This window comes from Strongylocentrotus purpuratus, unplaced genomic scaffold (genome assembly GCF_000002235.5).
Source record: "Strongylocentrotus purpuratus isolate Spur 01 unplaced genomic scaffold, Spur_5.0 spur5_scaffold_5, whole genome shotgun sequence".
NCBI lineage: Eukaryota > Metazoa > Echinodermata > Echinoidea > Camarodonta > Strongylocentrotidae > Strongylocentrotus > Strongylocentrotus purpuratus.
The window spans coordinates 17,632,400-17,652,831 of NW_022145611.1; the positions used below are offsets into that span (position 1 = coordinate 17,632,400).

General features: G+C 36.2%; 2 protein-coding genes across 2 annotated transcripts; one reads left to right on the forward strand and one right to left on the reverse strand.

Moving 5' to 3' along the window:
• Positions 1-350: 350 nt before the first annotated feature.
• On the forward strand, positions 351-12,617 carry LOC581719 (zinc finger FYVE domain-containing protein 1). The gene is made up of 10 exons (XM_781706.5): positions 351-1,960; positions 2,240-2,744; positions 3,927-4,159; positions 4,663-4,869; positions 6,510-6,607; positions 6,948-7,065; positions 7,796-7,966; positions 8,430-8,604; positions 9,160-9,312; positions 9,775-12,617. The coding sequence occupies exons 1-10, from the start codon at positions 521-523 to the stop codon at positions 10,005-10,007; spliced, it is 3,333 nt and encodes a 1,110-aa protein (XP_786799.4). The 5' UTR covers positions 351-520; the 3' UTR covers positions 10,008-12,617.
• A 1,702-nt stretch (positions 12,618-14,319) lies between these two features.
• On the reverse strand, positions 14,320-19,989 carry LOC581663 (tRNA 2'-phosphotransferase 1). Its single transcript, XM_781651.4, has 7 exons — positions 19,115-19,989; positions 18,476-18,645; positions 17,745-17,843; positions 17,007-17,079; positions 16,696-16,752; positions 15,434-15,541; positions 14,320-15,105 (listed from the first exon to the last, which is right to left on the reverse strand). Exons 1-7 carry the CDS (start codon positions 19,191-19,193, stop codon positions 15,077-15,079), a joined length of 615 nt encoding a protein of 204 aa, XP_786744.1. The 5' UTR covers positions 19,194-19,989; the 3' UTR covers positions 14,320-15,076.
• Positions 19,990-20,432: the final 443 nt, after the last annotated feature.

The window sequence follows — 20,432 nt, forward strand, 5'->3', positions numbered from 1 at the left end:
AAAATATAGCCTCATTTATCAATTTGTATATGAAAGGTGCCAAATATATTCAAATAACTATGAGTGCACTGGCTAGTGCACGGAATAATTGTGAATCTTGAGTTTGAGAAAATCGTTCAGTAAAAGATGAAAACTGTAAGTTTCATGCTGGAGCATTGGAAATGAAGAAAAAGAGTGTTATTATATCATTACTCCACTGGAAATAAGCTCTCGAGCTTTCGTGGGTTATCCTGTTCAAGCTGACTTATTTTTGATCTGTTATTATTGTATATTGTTGTATGTTGGAAGCTTGTCGAATAAAAATCAATCAATCAATCAATCTACTCTGAATTTTGTGAGAGATAATAATATACAAGTATGATCGCGCGCACGTGCGGGCGCGTACTGAAGCGACCTGAAACATACCGCTCGCTCGCCGGGTCGCTCGCACGCTGGATTATATTGTTTGTTGTGATATATACGGTGCATGCGACAGCCATCGTATTCGTAATACTAGTAACCTTTGGAATTTGTCAAGTACATGCAGTACGATGCTTTTCCCCGGTTGTCTTTTGTTGTGATTACACTCAAAACATGTATTCCGTACTCGTCCGTATCCTCTCAATTCGAGATGGCAAGTCGATCTAAAAACCCTTTACCTGTTAAATACAAATCTAAACGGATTTGTGAGGAGAAATTCGACTGCGACGGCTCGAATGCGAGTTATGAGTGCCTGAATTGTGGGACAAGGCAGTGTGAACATTGCGAACAACTTCTCCACAAACCAGAAAGACTAAAATTTGCAAGTCATTTCAGACGAAAAATTGAGCAACTCCCTTGCGCTGTCGAATGTGCTCTTTGCCCGTATAAACCTGCAGAATTTTCCTGCTTGGAGTGTAGAACTGTAATCTGTAGAGATTGCAATAAGGAGTATCATCGGGGGAAGTTAACTGGACATCGCCGCACTCCTCTACCAAAACAAAAACAGGACAAAGAGGTTTGCAATACAACAACGCAACATAGCCCAACCAGCGAAATGAATCCCTCGAAATCTTCGCCAGAGAACTGTCTACCTATTTCTCCATTTCTCGATTCTTTGAGTGAGCCAACGCCATGTGAAATTAAGGAAAGACAAACTACAATCCTAACGGGGGATATTTCATCCTCTTCTGCGGGGCTTAACCTAATCGACGAGCTAACCCTCGATTCCGACTTTCATAGTTTGACAATGACGGACATGAATACGAAAACTTCGCTATCTTCTCCAGATGATAACGACATAGAAAGGGATGAATTCCTTTCTTTGGAAAGTGTGAGCAGTAGCCCAAGTGGACCAAAATCTTTGGAATTTCTCTCGGGTCACTTTGAGGGCTTAGAGAGACCCTCTGTTGCGCAATCGAGTGCGATAGCCATACCCAAGTCACCTGAGAGCAATGTTAATAGAAGCGCAGGTACAGGTGGCATGACGGTGACGCATAGAACAACACGGACTCACAACAAACCCGGAAGTGGGAGGACTGTCAACAAACCTGGAGCGGTGCTGGGTGATCTACCAAATCATGGGCAGAAAATAATGACATCAGGGAATTCCCCAGTAACTCATGGGATTCAGTCCAAAACAGAGGACAATTATCAAGATAATAAACTCTTGGATCAAACTGCATCTCCCAGACACTCTGAGTTCTTCAGGTCGAATTCTGGATCAGGAGAGTGGACCCCTCCTCAACCGTTGTCACATAGCTTGGAGAGCTCTGGAGGGAGGAGGAGAATGGAAGCTATTGTTAAACCTGTAGGGAGTGTGAAAGCTGTACCATCATCATCTCCAAGAGAGAAACGGGTAGAGAGCCAAAAGAAGAAGACTGCATCACCAGCACCAATGAAGGGGCCTGCAGACTTTGAAGCTGTGGAAGATGAAATTGATCTTGTTGATCCTGATCATGCAAAGGGCTTTCTGCTTGTTGATGATTCTGAGACACTTCAGGTATAAAAAGAGACTTATTCATTTTGTTAGATGTTATTATTTATCCAAGCATGTGAGATGGGTGAATAACATATCGTAAATGTGGAAAATAATCGCTCAAATTCATTAGTTCAAAGTAACCTGTATTTGTTTCTTTAAGAGAGAGAGAGAGAGAGAGGGAGAGAACTAGAGCAAGAAGAGATAAAATTGGTATTCTGAAAGTACTGATGTGTATATTCTCTTACTTTAGTTGTACATATTTTGCCTTTTAATCAATCCATTAAATCATTTACGATCCAGGTGAACTCTGCCGAGGCATTGGTGGCGAAGTTAAAATGCGCGTTGAAGACTCCTGTCAAAGTAGTCTCCATCTTCGGAAACACAGGGGATGGCAAATCACACACCCTCAACCACACCTTCTTTGGAGGACAGGAGGTATTCCACACCTCACCTACCCAGGAATCCTGCACCATCGGTGTGTGGACAGCCTACGACGAAAGAACCAACATCATCGTTGTGGACACGGAGGGCCTGCTCGGAGTCTCTACTAATGAGAACAAGCGCACGAGGCTCCTGCTGAAGGTGATAGCCATCTCGGACGTAGTCATCTATCGCTCAAGAGCCGATCGGTTGCATCGGGATCTGTTCCAGTTCCTTGGGGATGCGTCAAAGGCTTACCTGAAGCACTTTACCCCGGAGCTAAAAGTAACATTGGAAAAGTGTAACATCAAAGGACCAGTGTCTACGCTTGGGCCAGCAGTTATTGTGTTCCATGAGACCACCCATACCCTTCCTCTAGGCGCAGGTATTTTGACACAAAATAAAACTTTTTTTATCCCTGAAAATTTGCATTCCACTGTGGCCGAATTCAAAGTAGTAATGCTGCTGCTGTTGTTGTTGTTGTTATCGTAGTTCTTGTTGTTTTTGTTACGATTTTTATTATTATTTATTAATATTCTTATTATAATATGAGTATTTCAACAATTTTGATAGCTTTGAATACATGTATTATTATTGTTTTTCATGATGGGGATGATTATGATAAAAGTAATGATTTGAAGTAATAATAATATTATTGATAATCTTTTATTATGATTATGATTTGTAGTTTTGTACGACTATTATGTAACTTCTTATCGTATCAAAGAAACTCCAGCCATTTCTGAGAATAGTAGTTCACTTAAATTCTTTTTAAAAAACATCTGAAAACATACCTCTGCAATTCTTATTTTGTCTTTTGATTAAAGGAACAGCTCCTTGTTTAATCTGGAAAAGGAGCTATATAAATGCAATTATTATTATTATTTAAAGCTGTACAGTGATATTTGTCCAGCTTCAATAGAAAGGAATAGTACTCTGATACATGTAGTAAACCTAAATGTATGTTATCAATATGTGAGAACCCGACTCTGACCAGGCAAATTATGCTAGAACCATGGCACCTGCATGAGAATACACCAGATGTTAAGCAAAGAAGGGCTGATTTTAAGACTTGTGAAGACACAAAAGATAGCATTGTAAACAAAATGAGGGATGAGCTTAAGCCTGAGAAAAGTAACAGATGTCTCTATTATTGAGGCTTAATTGTAGCTTCACTAGCTTGTAAGTTATCTAGTCTAGTACAGATTAAGTATTTTATATCCGGACCTAAATATTTTCTTAGCTCTCCTGCATGCACAATTCAAAAATGTACTGGGAATCCTATTACTACTTGAATCAATTAAAAACAGCTTAGTATGAAGTCAGAAGTATTTTAAAAAACAGGAGTGAGCAAATGTGCTGTCAGCAAAAAGAAGTGTCCATAAAAGCTTCAAGTTACTTGGTAACATTGCCTCAGATTCTGAAACAAAATTTTGTATGTAGCTCATGCCTCAATCATGTATCAATGATTTTTAAATGACCTGCTTGCCCCATGCAAGCAGGTTTATTATGAAAATAGTATTCTCAAGTTGTCTTCAAATCCCAATCTCTTTCTTCATGTTTGTAGTTCAGCCACAGAGGAGCAGTGGAGGGCACAAGTCAGCAGATACCCTCCTTCAAGAGCGCTTCAAGGAACATGGATGCCACATGGATGCCTTCAGCTGTCTGCAGTACATCGGTATCCAGACCATCGAGCCTCCGACCAACTTCAAGACACTGAAAGAGGCCATCCTGACTCATGTCTACAACAGCACTGTTCGATCTCCGAGGTCTCCCCAAGTTGTGTATCTTGCATTGAAGGTGAGCAGTGGTGCCATATATCATACATCATTCTATGTGATAAGAGATTATTATTTTGTTTCTGAAAATTGGGGGCTTGATATCTGCAGTTTGTTCTTTCTATCAATAGTAGCAATGGCTCAATTTAATTCAACTATGTTTTCTGGGGTTTTCTTTATTGTATAAAAACTATTACCGTACCTAGAACGTACAATAATTTTGGAATGCTGACTAATATGAATATTTAATACATGTAGGCCTACAATGTATTTTTTAACATGATAAAAAGAGAGTTCATTGAGAAAATACAATGATTTTCATATTATAAAGATAACCTATGTCATAATGGTTGTGTTGCCACCCCAAAAAATGACTCACCATAGTTTAGAAGAAAAAAAACAAACATACATGTACATGTAACTTGTATGTGTTCCTTTATATATTTGTATCACTTATACCACTTGGTAAATGATCCACCAACATCAACAGCAAACACATCTTGCCTTCTTTTCCTTCATCTTTAGGGACTGAATGACAAGTTCAGTGGTACAATCGACAGAGATGTTCCATCTCCCTTCCCTGATGAGTATTTCACCTGTTCCACCCGCTGTCTCTCATGCAATTCTCGCTGTACCAACACCATGAACCACAGCCAGGATAACATCATACATGAGAACACATCGCGTTGTAAATACCAGCATCAATTTGACAACAGGGTCTACATCTGTAAAGTAAGTTTTTAACCTGTTGAAAATTGAATTATCTCTTTCCACTAGGCTTAAATGATGTATATATATATATATATATATATATATATATATATATATATATATAGTAGTTCTTTAATTTCTTTTACTCAGCGGGTCAAGGCATTCATAAGAGTATGATGTAAATGATAATAGTGTGAATGCATAGAAAATAATGTTTTTAAGACTTTTAAGAGTTTGTTTTTAAATTGTGTTAAAGGTCTTTTCATCATAGTACCAATATTCTTTTGAAGTAAAAGCATTAGCTACAAAATGTGTAAACAGTATACAGTATATAATGTATTAATTATACATACATTTTATCATTGGAGAATTTAGGTCTCATGAGATATTGAGTAGTATTTTTGTTTGTATTTGTCTCATGTCATCATTCGTTAGAAATATAAATACTGTTAGTTTCATTACGAAGCTCGTGATTGTGCGTGCGAGTACAAAGTCTGATTTGAAGGTGACCTTGGGGTCAAAGTACATACCGATTAGTGTTCATCATGTTTGGTTAGTGCGAGAAGAAGCCAGTTTATAAACAATGATTAATAAACATGTGGGCATCTTGCCATGGATGATTAATATTTCAAGAATAGAAATTGATATAGCCCAAGACAATTAGCTCCATTTCCCTCCCCATTGGATGAGTGGAGTATTCAGTGACACCAGACACCATATGATTGTACAAAATATATTTTAGGTGTTCTATAAAAAACATTATACAACACCTACATGTGCATGGATCCTTGTCATTTGATTGGAGGATCGTTGGTCACATGATATTCAATAGATGTTATATTGCACGAGCGTGCATTTTTGGTTACCGTATAAGCGCCATGCATTTTTGGTTATATGCAGATTGCGTACCTCTCTGCCGTGCGTGTATCCCTGCGTGTATCTGACGCGAAGGCAATCTGAATGTAATCTAGAAGGCTTGACTCCAACTTTAATTTATCTTTAATATAAGGAGTAAAGGAGTAATTTGTTGATTAACATTCTATTAGATCTTCTTCGATGTTGTATAAAACAAATAATGAATGTTTTTCATTCGTTTAATAGTGCAATATTTTCATTCAATGAAAGATTAACGTTAATTCTATTCAACTCGGCAAACCCCTCGTTGAATAGAATGTTAATCTTTCAACTCATGAAAATATTCGCACTATCGAACTCATAACCATTCATTATTTGTATAATATGGTTGAGAGTTAGCTATAAAATGATAATTGTGAAGTCACTGTAATGAAGAGGTATTATTATTGTTTTGCTAATGACCTTGTTTTTAAAGCCTGTCCATATGCTAGAGATGAAGATTTATATGCACTGTTTGATTATGAATCGGACATTTACTGCAGACAAATTGCTGCATGCAATGACTTGTACTAGTTGTAGATCTATAAGATACAAAAAGTATCGGTCATTACGGAGAGAGTGTGTGAGGCATCAGCATTTCAGTACAAATTTTCATCAATAATTTTATGACATATTTTGTTTCCAGCTGAGACATTTCATACCAGCTCATTGCAAATTTTGGTGCCTTGAGTCAAAGCAGAGCGATATATAAATATGGTATTGGAATGGAATATGAAACTGTTATTTCATTTTTTTTTTAAATACAGAGTTGCTATCAGGGTGGCCAAGAGGTAATGGTAGTGCCAAAAATGTGTTCAGCTACAGACAACTCATGGATGGGCATGATCAAATATGCTGTCTCTGGGTAAGCTCTGGTTGATTGTGGGATAGGAGAAACCCTGTATGCACAATGAAATTGAAGAATATTAAATTATAAAATAAAGCAATTATAGAAATTAAAAAGCAGAAGACAAACATGAAAAGTAAAAAAATTGGATATAAATAAAATTAAGAAATTCTTAAACTGGTCTTTCTGACTACTTGTAAATAACTGCTAGTTTTGAATATCCATAACAGTGAATTCAGCTTCTTAAAATTGTTTACAATTATCAAAATTCTACTAGCTTTGAATTTAATCACAGATAAATTGTAGACCATATCAATTATCTACAGCTTATAAACATATTGTTTCCAATTTTGATTAGGTTTGTGTTGGAGTGTCCACACTGTGGTGTCATCTATCGGAGTCGTCAGTATTGGTATGGCAACCAGGAACCAGAGATGGATGCAGTGAGAACAGAGATACGCCATGTTTGGCCAGGGGTAAGATAGACCTACTCCTTTGGCCAAAATTCACATAGATTTACTTAAAACCCTGGTTTAAATGTGCATAAGCATTGTAGGGTACAATGGATGGACAATACTGGTATGTGCATAGATGCAGGTTGTAGTCCACGATGGGGGTTTCAACCATAGTTTAGAATTTAGATCACCATAGTGAATGTAAACCTCCTTTATGAATTTTGACCTTTGCCATTAAAACAAAGAAATTACCAGATCAGTTATATCCCACCGCTGCCACCATGCAAATAATGAATGATCTGACATTTGCTCTGGCGACAATTGCTCTGGACGTTATTTGTCAAGAGCGTAATGTTAGGGTTGCAGTTAGGTTTTAGTCTAGGTTTGGAGTTGGCTACAGGGTTGAAGTTTGCAATTCTGTTAGTGTTTGAAACTGACGACATAGCAATTTTCGCATGAGCATGTGTTACATGGCTTTATATTGGCTTCCTCATTTTGAAATGACAGTAGACATCAAAAGGATGTCCATGTCTTTATTCTTTCAATTTTATATATATATATAAACAAATTTCTTTGATTAATATCTACAATCTGCAGCTTGTGTCTCTTGTATCATCTCATACATCATCTCATACATCATTCATGGTTTGTAGTTTTCATTCTCTTTTTCAATTAAACAAGATAACTTTCATTGCTCATGAAGTTCAAAATGAACACTACCATTGTATTCCATCTCTTGCTTTCCATACAGGGTAGCACGGTATTGCAAGGAACACACAACGCAGGGCGACGTCTGCTGGATGGAATACACCAGGTGGTCGATGTGGTCAGCAGTGTGAGTTCCAAACCTACAACTATAATGTCACAATGGATGATGGACCAGATCGCACCACCCTACTGGAGACCAAATGCAGAGATCACTGTAAGATGATAACTCTACTTGATATTGGTTCAGTGTCTAGTATTCCTCTGATTATTTCATATTTGAGCTTCATAGTTACTCAAAGTGCTTCTCTGCCACCAGATTTTGTATTTGTTATCAATAGTCATCGAGAACTTACAAATTTTCATTTGGATTTATAATGCTGCTGCTCATTATTTGGTTCAATATATCCCATATAAACAATGACAGTACATGTTTCTGTTTCAGAAAGAAAATAAAAGTGAAGTTTAGCTCGAGTCGTTGTTCAACTTTTTGGGCGGGATTTGCCTACCACAGCTTGGAAGAGAATGAATTAATAGCGGATGATTGTGTTATAATATAATTTCAAATTTGAACTGCTTCCATAGACACAGTTTTTACATATACTGTGGTTATGATAAGTATGATAAATGTATTCATCATCCTCTAAGCTGTAGCCCATTTACTCCCTCTTCACCGTCAGGCCTGCCTTCAATGCTCCAAGAAGTTTGACGAGACTGATAAGCTGCATCACTGCCGGGATTGTGGGGAGGGGTTCTGTGACGAGTGCTCACAGCACAAGCTACCGGTACCAGAGAGAGGATGGGGACCCAAGCCTGTCAGAGTGTGCGATGGATGCTATGGAAAAAAGACATCAGGTACGACTTTGTTCATGATATACAGATAGTGGCTGTAGCCACATGCTCTTTTGTTAAAGCATGCTGGAAGGAAATGGTTTAGTTTTAAGATGTGCATGGTTTATTAGGTTTATTGTGTAAAACATTTCAAAATCGTTTTCATATCATAGCATTCTTATTGAGATCTCTCTAAAATTCATTTTCTGGTTTACTCAATGTCAGATTGCATGCCGTGAATAGCAAGTTTCTGTTGGGGGGGGGGGTCACACCATACACCTATTTGGTCTGTATGTCTGACAGGGACAACAATGTAAATGTCCAGTGGATTTCAAAAGACCTGCTCCTGTGAGGGAATGCTCTCTGATATCAGTCAAGCTATGCTCCAAGTAAACTCCAGTGGAATGATTCCCTAGCATTTTTAGTTGTTGCTCATAGGACAGTTGTACCCAATTGTGAATGCCACCAAGTCCTCTACAGTGACTGCCTTTAAGCTTATGCAGCAAAACGTAGCAATGGCAGTCTCCAAACACGAGTAGACAGTGCAATATGAAATGTACTTTTTCCTTTTCAACCTAGATGTTGGTGGTGGGAAGATGCTGACAGAAGATATCCAAGCTGAGTTAGAGAATGCCATGAATGATGAGCCTCAGCCAGTCATAGCTAGAAAGGTTGGAGAAGTCCTTCAGACAACATTAGGTGTCCTAGGAACTGCAGTCAATTACCCTGCAGGTGGGTCATACAGAATAGATTGATAAATTGCTTGATTTTGAATGATTGATTGATTGATCAGGTGGCGGGAAAGACAGATGGTTGGGTGGATGGATGGATGGAGGGACGGACGGACATGTAGCTCATAGTCAACTCACTCAGCCAGTGAGTCATATTACAAAATGAATTGATTAGTTGATTAATAGACATTATGGTCGATTAGTAGATTGACTGATGTGGTTTAATCTGCGAGGGTTCTCCAGAATCCCTTACCTGTTTGGGTATTTCAGTCATTTACCTCACAGATGAAATAGATGAAATGTTCATAATTATAATCACTACATGCTCTGATGATTTTTATGTAGCAAAGTTATCAGTCCTATACTAACTCAAATGTAAGTTGTGAGCTTCTAATATTAACAAAGTAATTTTTGGTCTCCCAAACCAATAATGTATACCTTTTCAATGTGTTTTTTTCATCAGGCATGCTAATAGAGGCTGCCAGGCCAGCCTATTGGATCCCTGATAGTGAGATCACCCACTGCATTGCCTGCAAGGAGGAGTTCAACCCTAAGCTCAAGATACACCACTGCAGGGGCTGCGGACAGGGTGTGTGTGCGGAATGCTCCTCCAACAGAAGACCAGTGCCCTCTAGAGGCTGGGACATGCCAGTCAGGGTGTGTAGTCTGTGCAATGCCAAGGAAGGACAACTCTGAATTGCCAGTTGATGACGAATGGGAAAGGCAGTGGTGGTGGGGTTCCACAGTGCTTCTGTATCACACAGCCTTGATCCTCTCCTTACCAAGTGCGGTAGGGGCGACATGGTGTTTTGACCGTTTACTTAGAATCAACTCATCAAAGACATAGTATTGGTTATATCATTCAGTATTCATGGCAAGGAGTTTGGAAGGTGGAGAGGATGGGTCACTACATAAGTGTCCCCAGGATAGGCACTTATGGAACACTAAAAACTATGTGGCATTTTTTAGAGTATCTATTAATACACATGATGCATGTGTAACACAATTGTGGGATGCTCCTCATTCATCTCATTTGGGTTAGAAAATGTTGGTCATTATCACTTGGTAGTGTTTAAATGAAGTTAACTAGACTGCTTGGTGTGAAATCAGTTTGCTCGCTAGTTCATCACAATTATAACAAGTGATGTAGCCAACGCATGATATCTATCAACTCCAGTGGAAGGCTTACAGGAGTCAGGATCATAAACTTGTTCAGATATTGTTTTGTTCTCAACATGTACAACTATATATGTACATTTCAGCACTTGTCTTCAATATTCAAGTGTCAGGCAGTTTAAAAGGCTATCAATGGCAATGCAACATTGAAAAGGGGACATGTGAATACAAAATTCAGCTTTTCAAAATAATAAAAACATTTCCTTGTTCCGATGACAACAATTCAATTCTCATTTATGTGCAATATGCTGTAGATATAATGGACGATTGGACATGTCTAAATTAAAGATGAACACTCATTTACAAATCTTGCCATTAATTTGTGTACAGTGAAAGTTGTTATACACTCTATCCCAATGGTATGGATAGTTGGATGCTGTAGAGAGAATTTGAAATCTTTGCTAAGAATCAGTGATCTGTATCAATCTTAACAAATGTTCAACACAACTGTAAAGTCACATTATACTTTTTGTACATAACACAATGTTTGGCATTTCATCGAGATAATTATGCGTTGATGTGGGTTTCACGTCCAATATTCCGATACCCGTATTTGATGACACTTTGCAAGTGAACGTAAATATTATGCATCATATATATGCGCTATATAAATATCCATATTATTATTATTATTATTATCATATATAATGTATATGATATATAGACATGTTATGACTGCACACATAGCCTACCTGTGTTTGAGCGTTAGTGGAACATGTGGTCTCAAAACTTTGGGGTGTTGGAACATTAGGGCTGCGTGAGCATACATGTACATTTAAGGGTGTAACGTCACCCCCTGAAAATACATAGCTAAATACATATATATGCAAACAAAATTATCTTGTAAACCATATATTTTCAATACTGCATAAGGTATTTTGCTGTAATTGTACATACTAAAATGCTGTTTATTTCTCACATACATCTCACTTACAGTAAGTCAGTTTATGTATGTCACATTATTTGCATACACTAGTGCAAATATCAAAGAAATATGAAGATATTTGATGGCAAAACAACATACATTGGCACCATGACTAGCAGACAATTCATTTCTATATATGGTTCGTAGGCCCTTTTTTTCATGGTTTTATATAAAATATTAGCATTCCTTTTTGTTCACTATTTTACTTCAAGTTCAAGATTAGTCGAGTTTGTATCTTCCTTATTTTCCATTGTAAATTATCATTTAATGAATTATAATGTATACATTATTTCCCATTTTGGGCATTGTAATTGTATTAATATTTTTTGACATTTCCGAAATGCTATCTGTCCTACCCCTGATAATGAAATATAGATCGATGTTATGCAATGTTAATGAAGTGTACAAATATATTGTATTAAACAATTTTTTACAGATGCGATTTGTCCTTTCCCACTTAAACAAAAATAGATGTTTAATCGGCAATAGCACCATTATAATTAAGTGACATGATGGAATTTCTCATTTTCAAATCATATTTGACCTAATCCATGAAGGAGTTGTTATCAACTTTTGTAGCCCCATACCTATAAAGTAAATTCTATTTGGAGAGTCAAGGTAACGAGAGTAGAATGCCCCACAAGTTTACAATATTATTCCAACTGTGGTTTGTGAATCATATTAAAAGCCTATTGAATGAATTTCTATTGTGATTGCAATACTTTTTAATGGCTTTATTATGGTATTGTTTACAGAGGCAAACATTAAAATAACAATCACAGACAGTTAAGCTCCTTTTTTTTTTTTAAGGGGGGGGGGGGGTGTACACGAAAATCGCTGTACTAAATGTTTAGTTGTTACTTCAGATGCATTTGGGTTCATAACAGTGAGATGAGCTCTTTAAACACCAGTATTTATCAGTGGACTCCACACACGTAATAGCAAAAACATATGCCCACATGAACAAATCACACCAGTACTAATTTCTAATTTTCTTGCAAAAATACTTTTATTGCAAATTCTTGTTTATTTGGCAGTGTACATGTGTAAAATCATCAGCTAAACAAATGTAGTTCCATATATATAACATTGATGTATATATCTTTGATAATGACATAATGGATTGCTGAGATCTAATTATATTATTACTAAATGTCTGCTCTGTATGGCATCTAGAGAGATTAAAAAGAGCCCTAATATCGCTACCCTGCTGTGTTATTTGTGTAGATTATTTGGAATGTGTATGTGACTGATGATTCAAGAAACATAATCCGATATTGCACTTTTTCATTGGCTTATAAAAGTTTTGGGTTTAAAGTTTTGATATGTATCATTCCCTACCGGATGGATTTACCTCTTTACAAACAACATCCACTTGAAATTATACATGAAAGCTAGTGAAATCTCTTGCCAAATACTTAAAAAACTAAACATTTACAAAAAAAACAAGGGAAACGCTCTCGGCAGTCTCGCCTGCATAACGCAATTCAGTATGATAAACCAGAACGTCGATGACGTAGCGCTCATCCGCATCTCACAACAACAAATATCGTAAATTTTATGTGGTACACTTTTGAACTGGTCAAAAAATAGAAATTTGATGCCCTGGAAGGGACATTATTTCATTTCATTTCATTTGCATAAAGTACCATAAATAATCAATGGAGCAAAATCTCACAATTCTGTGTAGAAGTTTATTGTTCCAAATTTAGCTCTACCAGATAAGGCAAAATCGGTCAAGAAATGAGGGAAAAGAAGCAATTTTTGTTATTTTTGGAATAAATTTGCATAAATTACCATAATTAATTAATGGAGAACAATTTCAAAATTCTGTGTAGAAGTTTAGTGTACCAAAGTTAGCTCTACGATATAAAGCAAACCAAATCAAAATCGGTCGAGAAATGAAGGAGAAGAAGCCTTTTTTGTGATTTCGAATAAATTTGCATAAATTAGCATAGATAATGAATTTCACGATTCTGTGTAGAAATTTTAAATACCCTCCTAGCCCTATCATATGAAACAATCAGAATCAAAATCGGTTGAAAAATAACGAAGAAGAAGCATTTTGAAAATCTTAATGTTGATGCCACAACAAAGTCTAAGTTTGTTGACCTTAAATGGCCTTTGACCTTAACTTAGTGACCTGAAATTCTACTCACATGATTGGAGAGCCTTGATAACCCTATAGTCCAAGTTTCATTGACTAAGAACTTATACTTACAAAATTATATCAAAAATTCAAAAACTTAACCTTAGGTTAAGTTTTCGATGATGATGCTACAACATAGTCCAAGTCTGTTGACCTGAAATGACCTTTGACCTTGACTTTGTGATCTGAAATTCTACTCACGTGATTGGGGATACTTGATTACCCTATAGTCAAAGTTTCATTGACTAAGAACTTATACTTTAAAAATTATACCAAAAATTCAAAAACTTAACCTTAGGTTAAGTTTTTGATGTTGACGCCGTCGCCGTCGCCGTCGCGGCCGCCGCCGTTACCGGAAAAGCGGCGCCTATGTCTCGCTTTTTGCTACGCAGGCGAGACAAAAACTGATAAACACTAATCCTTAACATTATCATGATAAGGTGCATAAACATTAAAAGGTAATTTTGAATTCAGTCAGGAAAGAAATTTCTCAGATGAAATTGAGTGACTTATTACAGTTCTCTGTAGAAAGTTAACACTACTTTTAAAGAACTGTAAATACTTTCATGCCAATTGGTTTCCCATCAAACATTTTCTGCTTTCTACTGGGGAAACGGTCTACCGTAAAGTACAATACCCTCAAATGATTCATTAGTTCTTTGTATACATCAAGAAAATTTCAAGAATTATCGCAGCCTCTTGGTCAACTTTCACAAAATATGTTGTTCTAAACATGGGCATATATAGTATATAATAGTATAGAGTATAGTATAGAGGGCCTGACATTTATAACAACTCTCCAGCAATGAATGTTGTAAATGGGACTACACACTCGATTGGTGTTGGTAATATAATTGCTCTTATAGCCTATTTCACTTGTAAGGCACATACAAAAAAAGACATTTAAAGAAAAAAGAAAAAAAGATAATTCAATTTGTAAAAAAACATGCGAACCTCATTCCCCTACAAAAAAATTTTAAATATATATGATTCATGTATATAATATGATATACCAAGAAAGGTCAAATGAACCATGAAAGCAAAAGGTAGACTCATTTGGCAAGCCTAGGCACACTACGGAACAACTACAGACTATGTTCGTAATAATTTTTCAAATTACAGATTTATAATTGTATTATTACTCTGCCACTTTTTGGTAATTTATGTGCATATTTTTTCTCTTCAGGTCAATATATTTACATAACATTTTACAAAATTAATGTTTTTCATTATTTTGAGGATCCACATTTTACAAACTCTGCTTTTCAGTGAATCCCTCTTTTTCCACAAGTTTACTTTAGAAATATAAAAGAAGTATTATACTGGGTATTTATGTATACTTTCTATTTGATAACTTTAAACCATGAAAAATGCATTAGGTATTTAGTTGAATATTGAATTGTATATCTGTTCTGTTGGAAATAAAAAATAAAACTGAAACTATTCCAGTGATATAATCCAAAATATAATCTGCATATCATTCCCCTCGGTCACCGAGTAGTGGTTGGAGCTGTTTCAGTGTTTCTCAAAAGCAATCGGATGCCCTGCAATATCATGAAAATTTAAAAAAACATGAAAATAAACAGGCATGTTCCCACACATAATGATTGGTAATATATAAGGGATTATTTACAAAAAGGTAATCAATTTTATTTGACTAGATGAGAACATTTACTGTAACACGTTTAACTAAAGGTAATCTGGAAATTGAATAACTCTCAATCAATGATTAGATTTAGTTTATGGAGCTAAATGCAAGTAACACTTCATATTTGATGGATATCACTTTGGGAACAAGATGGCTCCATGCAGTACTAGGTCTATGGGAATGAGAGGATTCAATAATCAATAGGTTACAAATGTTTGACTCACTTGAACGAGCTTCCATCACGCTACTGAAGTATCTAGTTCTAAGGATCCCGTCTTTGTCACCTGGGGATAGTACCACACCATTCTTCGACAAGAAGAACTTGACGCCACCTACATGTTCAAGTATCATGAGAGGACATGAAAGGAGAAGAATCAATTTACACCAACCAGTTTGGCTTCACTCATTATGATTTAAGGTTGAACAAAATGAATAAGTGATTGCAAATATAACAAAGTAAAATGTTCCAGAACTATATTGCTGTGAATGAATGGTAGACAAATAACCCACTAACATACATGGACAGCTCCAGCAATTTTATAAGTGACATCAATGCATGAAAATAGAGTAACCATGATATTAGTACCAATCAATTCAATGCAGAGGATCTTATATGATAGCCCTACTGATACATTTTTATGATATCAATCCTATCATCTCCCTTTCCCTTCTATCTCGCTCTTTCTTTTTCTCTCTTCCTCCTCCCCCTTCCTGTTCTTTCACCTTTTCTCCTTCTTCATGTCTATTCTCTTCCCTTTTCTCTCTCTGCCCTAGCACTAAACTCGTTATTTTACACTTTTTTTCTTCATTCTTAAATACAAGTTTGACTTTTTCCTAAAAAGTGGACCTAGCCTATAGCTTTACAAGCTCTGCATCTTTTATAGGTTCCTCCACATTTTCTCAAATTATGATGTAATTAAGAATGATTTTTTTTAACAATTCTTTTATAATGATTCAATGTACATCATTAAAAAATTGCAACATTATTATTGTACCGATTTTGGTAATGCACTGCTTTGTTTTGTTTATGTTTTATTATATGTATGTGATATGAGGGAGTGGAAAATCAATTTGAACCTTGAGCAATCCAATGGTATCCAATAGAATCCAATAGTACAAACATTGTACAGATATCATACATGGCAGAGCAAAGGATGCTTAATGACTGCCTATATGGCAGATCTGTCTTGCTAGAGATTTCAATCTGATCCCCTTAACACAACAAGCCAGTAATAAAAACAAGCAAACAAAATCATAATCATAATCCACTATAACCAAGACATATATGTGGCACTATGAGCAGTACAAAGCCTACCCAATGGCACCCAAACAACTGATTTTAATTTCTCTTCCTGGCAATGATTAAATAATTTTGCTATCCTTATATTCTCTTCAATGGCATTTTGAAAGGATGAACCAACGATGAAACCCCACACTGTCCCTTCCTATATGTAACTCATTTGAGAATCATAAGTCAATTAATTACCTCTCAATGCTGCAGGAAGATCAATGAATATCATCACTTGACAGGATCTCCGCATTCCTGTAAGAGAAATAAAATATGGCATCTAAAACATCAAATTATGGCACATTTTATTTTATAATTGAATATAGAATAAGTATTGATACTTGTAATCAAAGGCAGATTTTTTCAGAAAGTTATACAAACTGTAGGTTACCAGTACATGGCAATATCTGATTCCCCTAGACATAATACATGTTTCTAACACATGTTCACAATCGTCGAAGTAGAATGGCAGTTCAGGTGTAGTGTACATAATACAGAAAATTACTAACCACTGATGACTCCATCAGCTCCCGGCACACCCTGGGCAAAGTGAATGTGAGTCCTGTTCATCCTCTTCAGTCCCTACCATATAAAATGAAGAGAGAACGAGAGAGTAGATAATGAGTGATGAGTATAAGGAAGAATACATGAGATAATGAGTAGGCAAACAAACAGATAATGAAAATGAAGAGATACAAAGACAGTAGAGAGGGAAAGAAAGACACTCAAAATGAGTTGAAGAGAAAAAGAGACAGGAAGAAACAAGAGGGAATGTGTGAAGGGGGCGTAAAGGAATGAATACAGGCATAGAGTACCGAAGCTGTGACGTCATAAAAATCTATTTTTAGAATTTCTCTATTTTTTCTTCATTTTCCGAAAGAGTATCAAAAATAATGTCCAAATGTTGAAAACCAATTGAATATATTAAGTATTGATTGAGATATGATCATCTGAATGAATATATTTCCAATAGGAACTCGGTGTTACATGCTCTGGCTCCTAATGGTTAGGAGCCAGAGCATATAACACTGAGTTCCCATAGGCAATCTTTTTATTCAGATGGTCACTGCTTGAGTACCGGTACACTATTCCCTCTGTGGGATCCCGTGTGCAGGAATGCAAAGCTTTCATACAAATAGGTGTAATCTAAAAATTGAAACAATTCCAAACGGAGGTGACTTGAAAAATAATACCGTAATAATAATAATAATAATTCTTAAACATCAGTGCTATAACTAGTACCATACCTGTCTGCGGATCTGGTCCCAATGCCTGAAATAAGTTCCATGGACTACGGTTCGAAAACGACTGGCATCAGTAATGGGTTCCAGCTCTGGTTCAGGTACCTGAGAAGAGAAATGGTAAGAGCTCACAACGTAAGCAACAGAGATGGCAGCATGTGATTATAAAAAAGCAATTCAAGTCTCTCATTCGATCTAGTCCACGCTACTTTGCATTTGATAGTAAATGGCTCTAATTCAAGCATATTTAGAGATTGATTTTTTTTTAATGGAAAATTCATAACTCACTGTATTTTTTCCCTTGACAAAAAACATTGAATTCAGGGATCTAAGTTAAAAGTAATAAAGGAAGGAAATGCATACGGCATTGTTTATTCAAATAACACTTTTTTGACAACTGCTTAAAACTGTCTCTCATTTGATAACTTGAGCCCAAGAAAAGATAAAATGTGATACTGTAAACACAGAAATTTGTGTGAATGGCAGCATTATAGTGCCGTGATCAACTGATGTCACAAATATGGACCACTCATAAGATCTGTAAATATTTCTTAGGTAACCAGTGCGCCTGGTAACACAAATATGAGTTAGAGATTGATTTCCATTTTGATATGAATCACTATGTAACATTGATTGATCATCGCTAAGATATGTGTTATGTGAGCCTCAGGCCCCATGACAATGTTTATTATGTTGATTTATCTTAACTAATTTATATTTTAAAAAACGAGCCTTACGTCAAAGGAATGTCCTTGGTTAGCACAGATCATCAGTTCACCAGTTTCCTCATTGGTTTTGAAGGAGAATCTCTGTTTGTCATTGGAAGCCACAACCCTTCTAATGTCGGCCTCTGTAAAGCGCTTGAACATCTTATGGGCTAAAAGATCCTTGACTAGAACATATCCCCCTGTGGTTATTTTTTGAAGAAATTTTTGGAAAAGCACAATAAGAATCAATTATTTATATAAAGAAAGAAACATAATACATAATGTATAGTATTGGTGAATATAATAGAAAATATAATACTAACATCTGAGAATGGATTGTTAGATATATATATATATATAAATATGGCAGCAGACAATCCACATATATCTTAAATTTGTCCATGACTTTATAACAAAGACAGAGTACAGTTTGACGCATTAATTTTTACAATATAGTTCTATGAGTACGAAGTGGAATTTGGAACCTTGTATTTTGCAACATGTCTCAGGCATATAAACCAATGCCACCGCCATGACAATACCAAACATATCTTGCAAAATAATAAATCTTGTTATAATTCATCATACGTTTCATCAATTCAATGATTGTCTTTTTTTCAATGCTAATCCTATTATTCTTAAGTCAATTACTCTCTGCTAGCTGCTTACCTGGATAAATGTTGAAGCCCAATTGCTGTGCTCTGTGCCTTAAAACCAGCGAGAGAAGTTTAGACAGTCTGACGTCCATGTTTTGGAGTGAGGATGGCCAGTTAGCTCGGTGGATTAATTAGGTATGTGTGAGGGAGCTGGATGGAGTGAGCAGTGTTAATTCCAATGGGCAAATGGAGACAGTTGAGCTGCAGAGCTGTCGGTGGTGGGTTGTTGAACCTAGCGTGCGAATTTGTAAACTGTCTGTCTTACAGCCTTAGTACATGTATGTAGATCAAACTGAGATTGAAATATCATGATGATCTGGATCTTTCGAAACTATATGAAAGAAATCCTCTCGTTTGAAACTCTGCCAGCTGCAGTCGTGTTGCAATGACATACTAGATCTATATGATTGTCTGCTAGCCAGCCAGCGCCAGGTGATTGCGCAATATTGTTGTTGTTGTTGGCGATTAGATGGCGCTCTTCAATCTTGTCAGATTTTCTGCGCCACGGCGTTCCTTCCTTGATGTTCATCTTTTCGAACTGTTGATCTTGGCTCACTTTTACTGATCAAGTTTTCGGCTCTCTCTTTAGTCTTTCCAGACTCATATTTTCGAGTTCAGAGTAGGCCCACCTGTCTCAGCGAAGTGCTAATATGCAAGATTTAGTACATTCAATTTCCCCTCACCATAATTAGTATTAGACCATTTTAATCATAAGGATGTCATCTCTATGATTTTACAGATAATGCTCAACCATTTCAATCATAAATTAATTCATAATCATATACCCACAGAGGGAAACGCACTATACGATCATTCCAAGAGGACTCTAAAATCCGATAAATTTCCTAATAATTTTATTAAATCTAATGTATCACGTTTCAATGGTCATTGCATTATCTTTCTCTTTCATATTTCTTGCAATGTAATAAAAAATGTAATATTATATTACATTTCTGAAACTTGACATGGATACATAATTCATGTTCATGTTGATTTTGAATGTGCTGATATTTTCCTTTTTTGCGACATTTGGCTGAATTTTCCATTAAAAGAAATGTCTTCTATTTAATGAGGACTCCCATTGAAATTGCTAGATCTAGTATAAGCTGAAGACAATCATGTGGTTTGACGATTCTTCCTTTATGTATAAGATTTCTAGTTCATTGTTTTCTTTCAGCGCTTTTTTTAACACCGCAATGGGAAGGTATCCATTAAAAGTTTATCTCTATATCAGTTCTGACATTTTGAGTATTTTAATTTTGTACAAAATGTCGGCAACAAGGGTATTTCGAACTTTTTGGCTGCTTTCTAGAGCCTGAATTGCTGACAAC

What these genes read in the sequence shown, in the direction of transcription:
- LOC581719 (XM_781706.5), top strand. Translation starts at nt 521, where the DNA reads ATGCAGTACGATGCTTTTCCCCGGTTGTCTTTTGTTGTGATTACACTC. An exon ending in ATGATTCTGAGACACTTCAG is followed by an intron (nt 1,961 to 2,239) that starts GTATAAAAAGAG and finishes TTTACGATCCAG; the next exon opens with GTGAACTCTGCCGAGGCATT. An exon ending in TACCCTTCCTCTAGGCGCAG is followed by an intron (nt 2,745 to 3,926) that starts GTATTTTGACAC and finishes TCATGTTTGTAG; the next exon opens with TTCAGCCACAGAGGAGCAGT.
- LOC581663 (XM_781651.4), bottom strand. Translation starts at nt 19,193, where the DNA reads ATGGACGTCAGACTGTCTAAACTTCTCTCGCTGGTTTTAAGGCACAGA. An exon ending in GGGCTTCAACATTTATCCAG is followed by an intron (nt 18,646 to 19,114) that starts GTAAGCAGCTAG and finishes AAATAACCACAG; the next exon opens with GGGGATATGTTCTAGTCAAG. An exon ending in GGGACCAGATCCGCAGACAG is followed by an intron (nt 17,080 to 17,744) that starts GTATGGTACTAG and finishes TTTATATGGTAG; the next exon opens with GGACTGAAGAGGATGAACAG.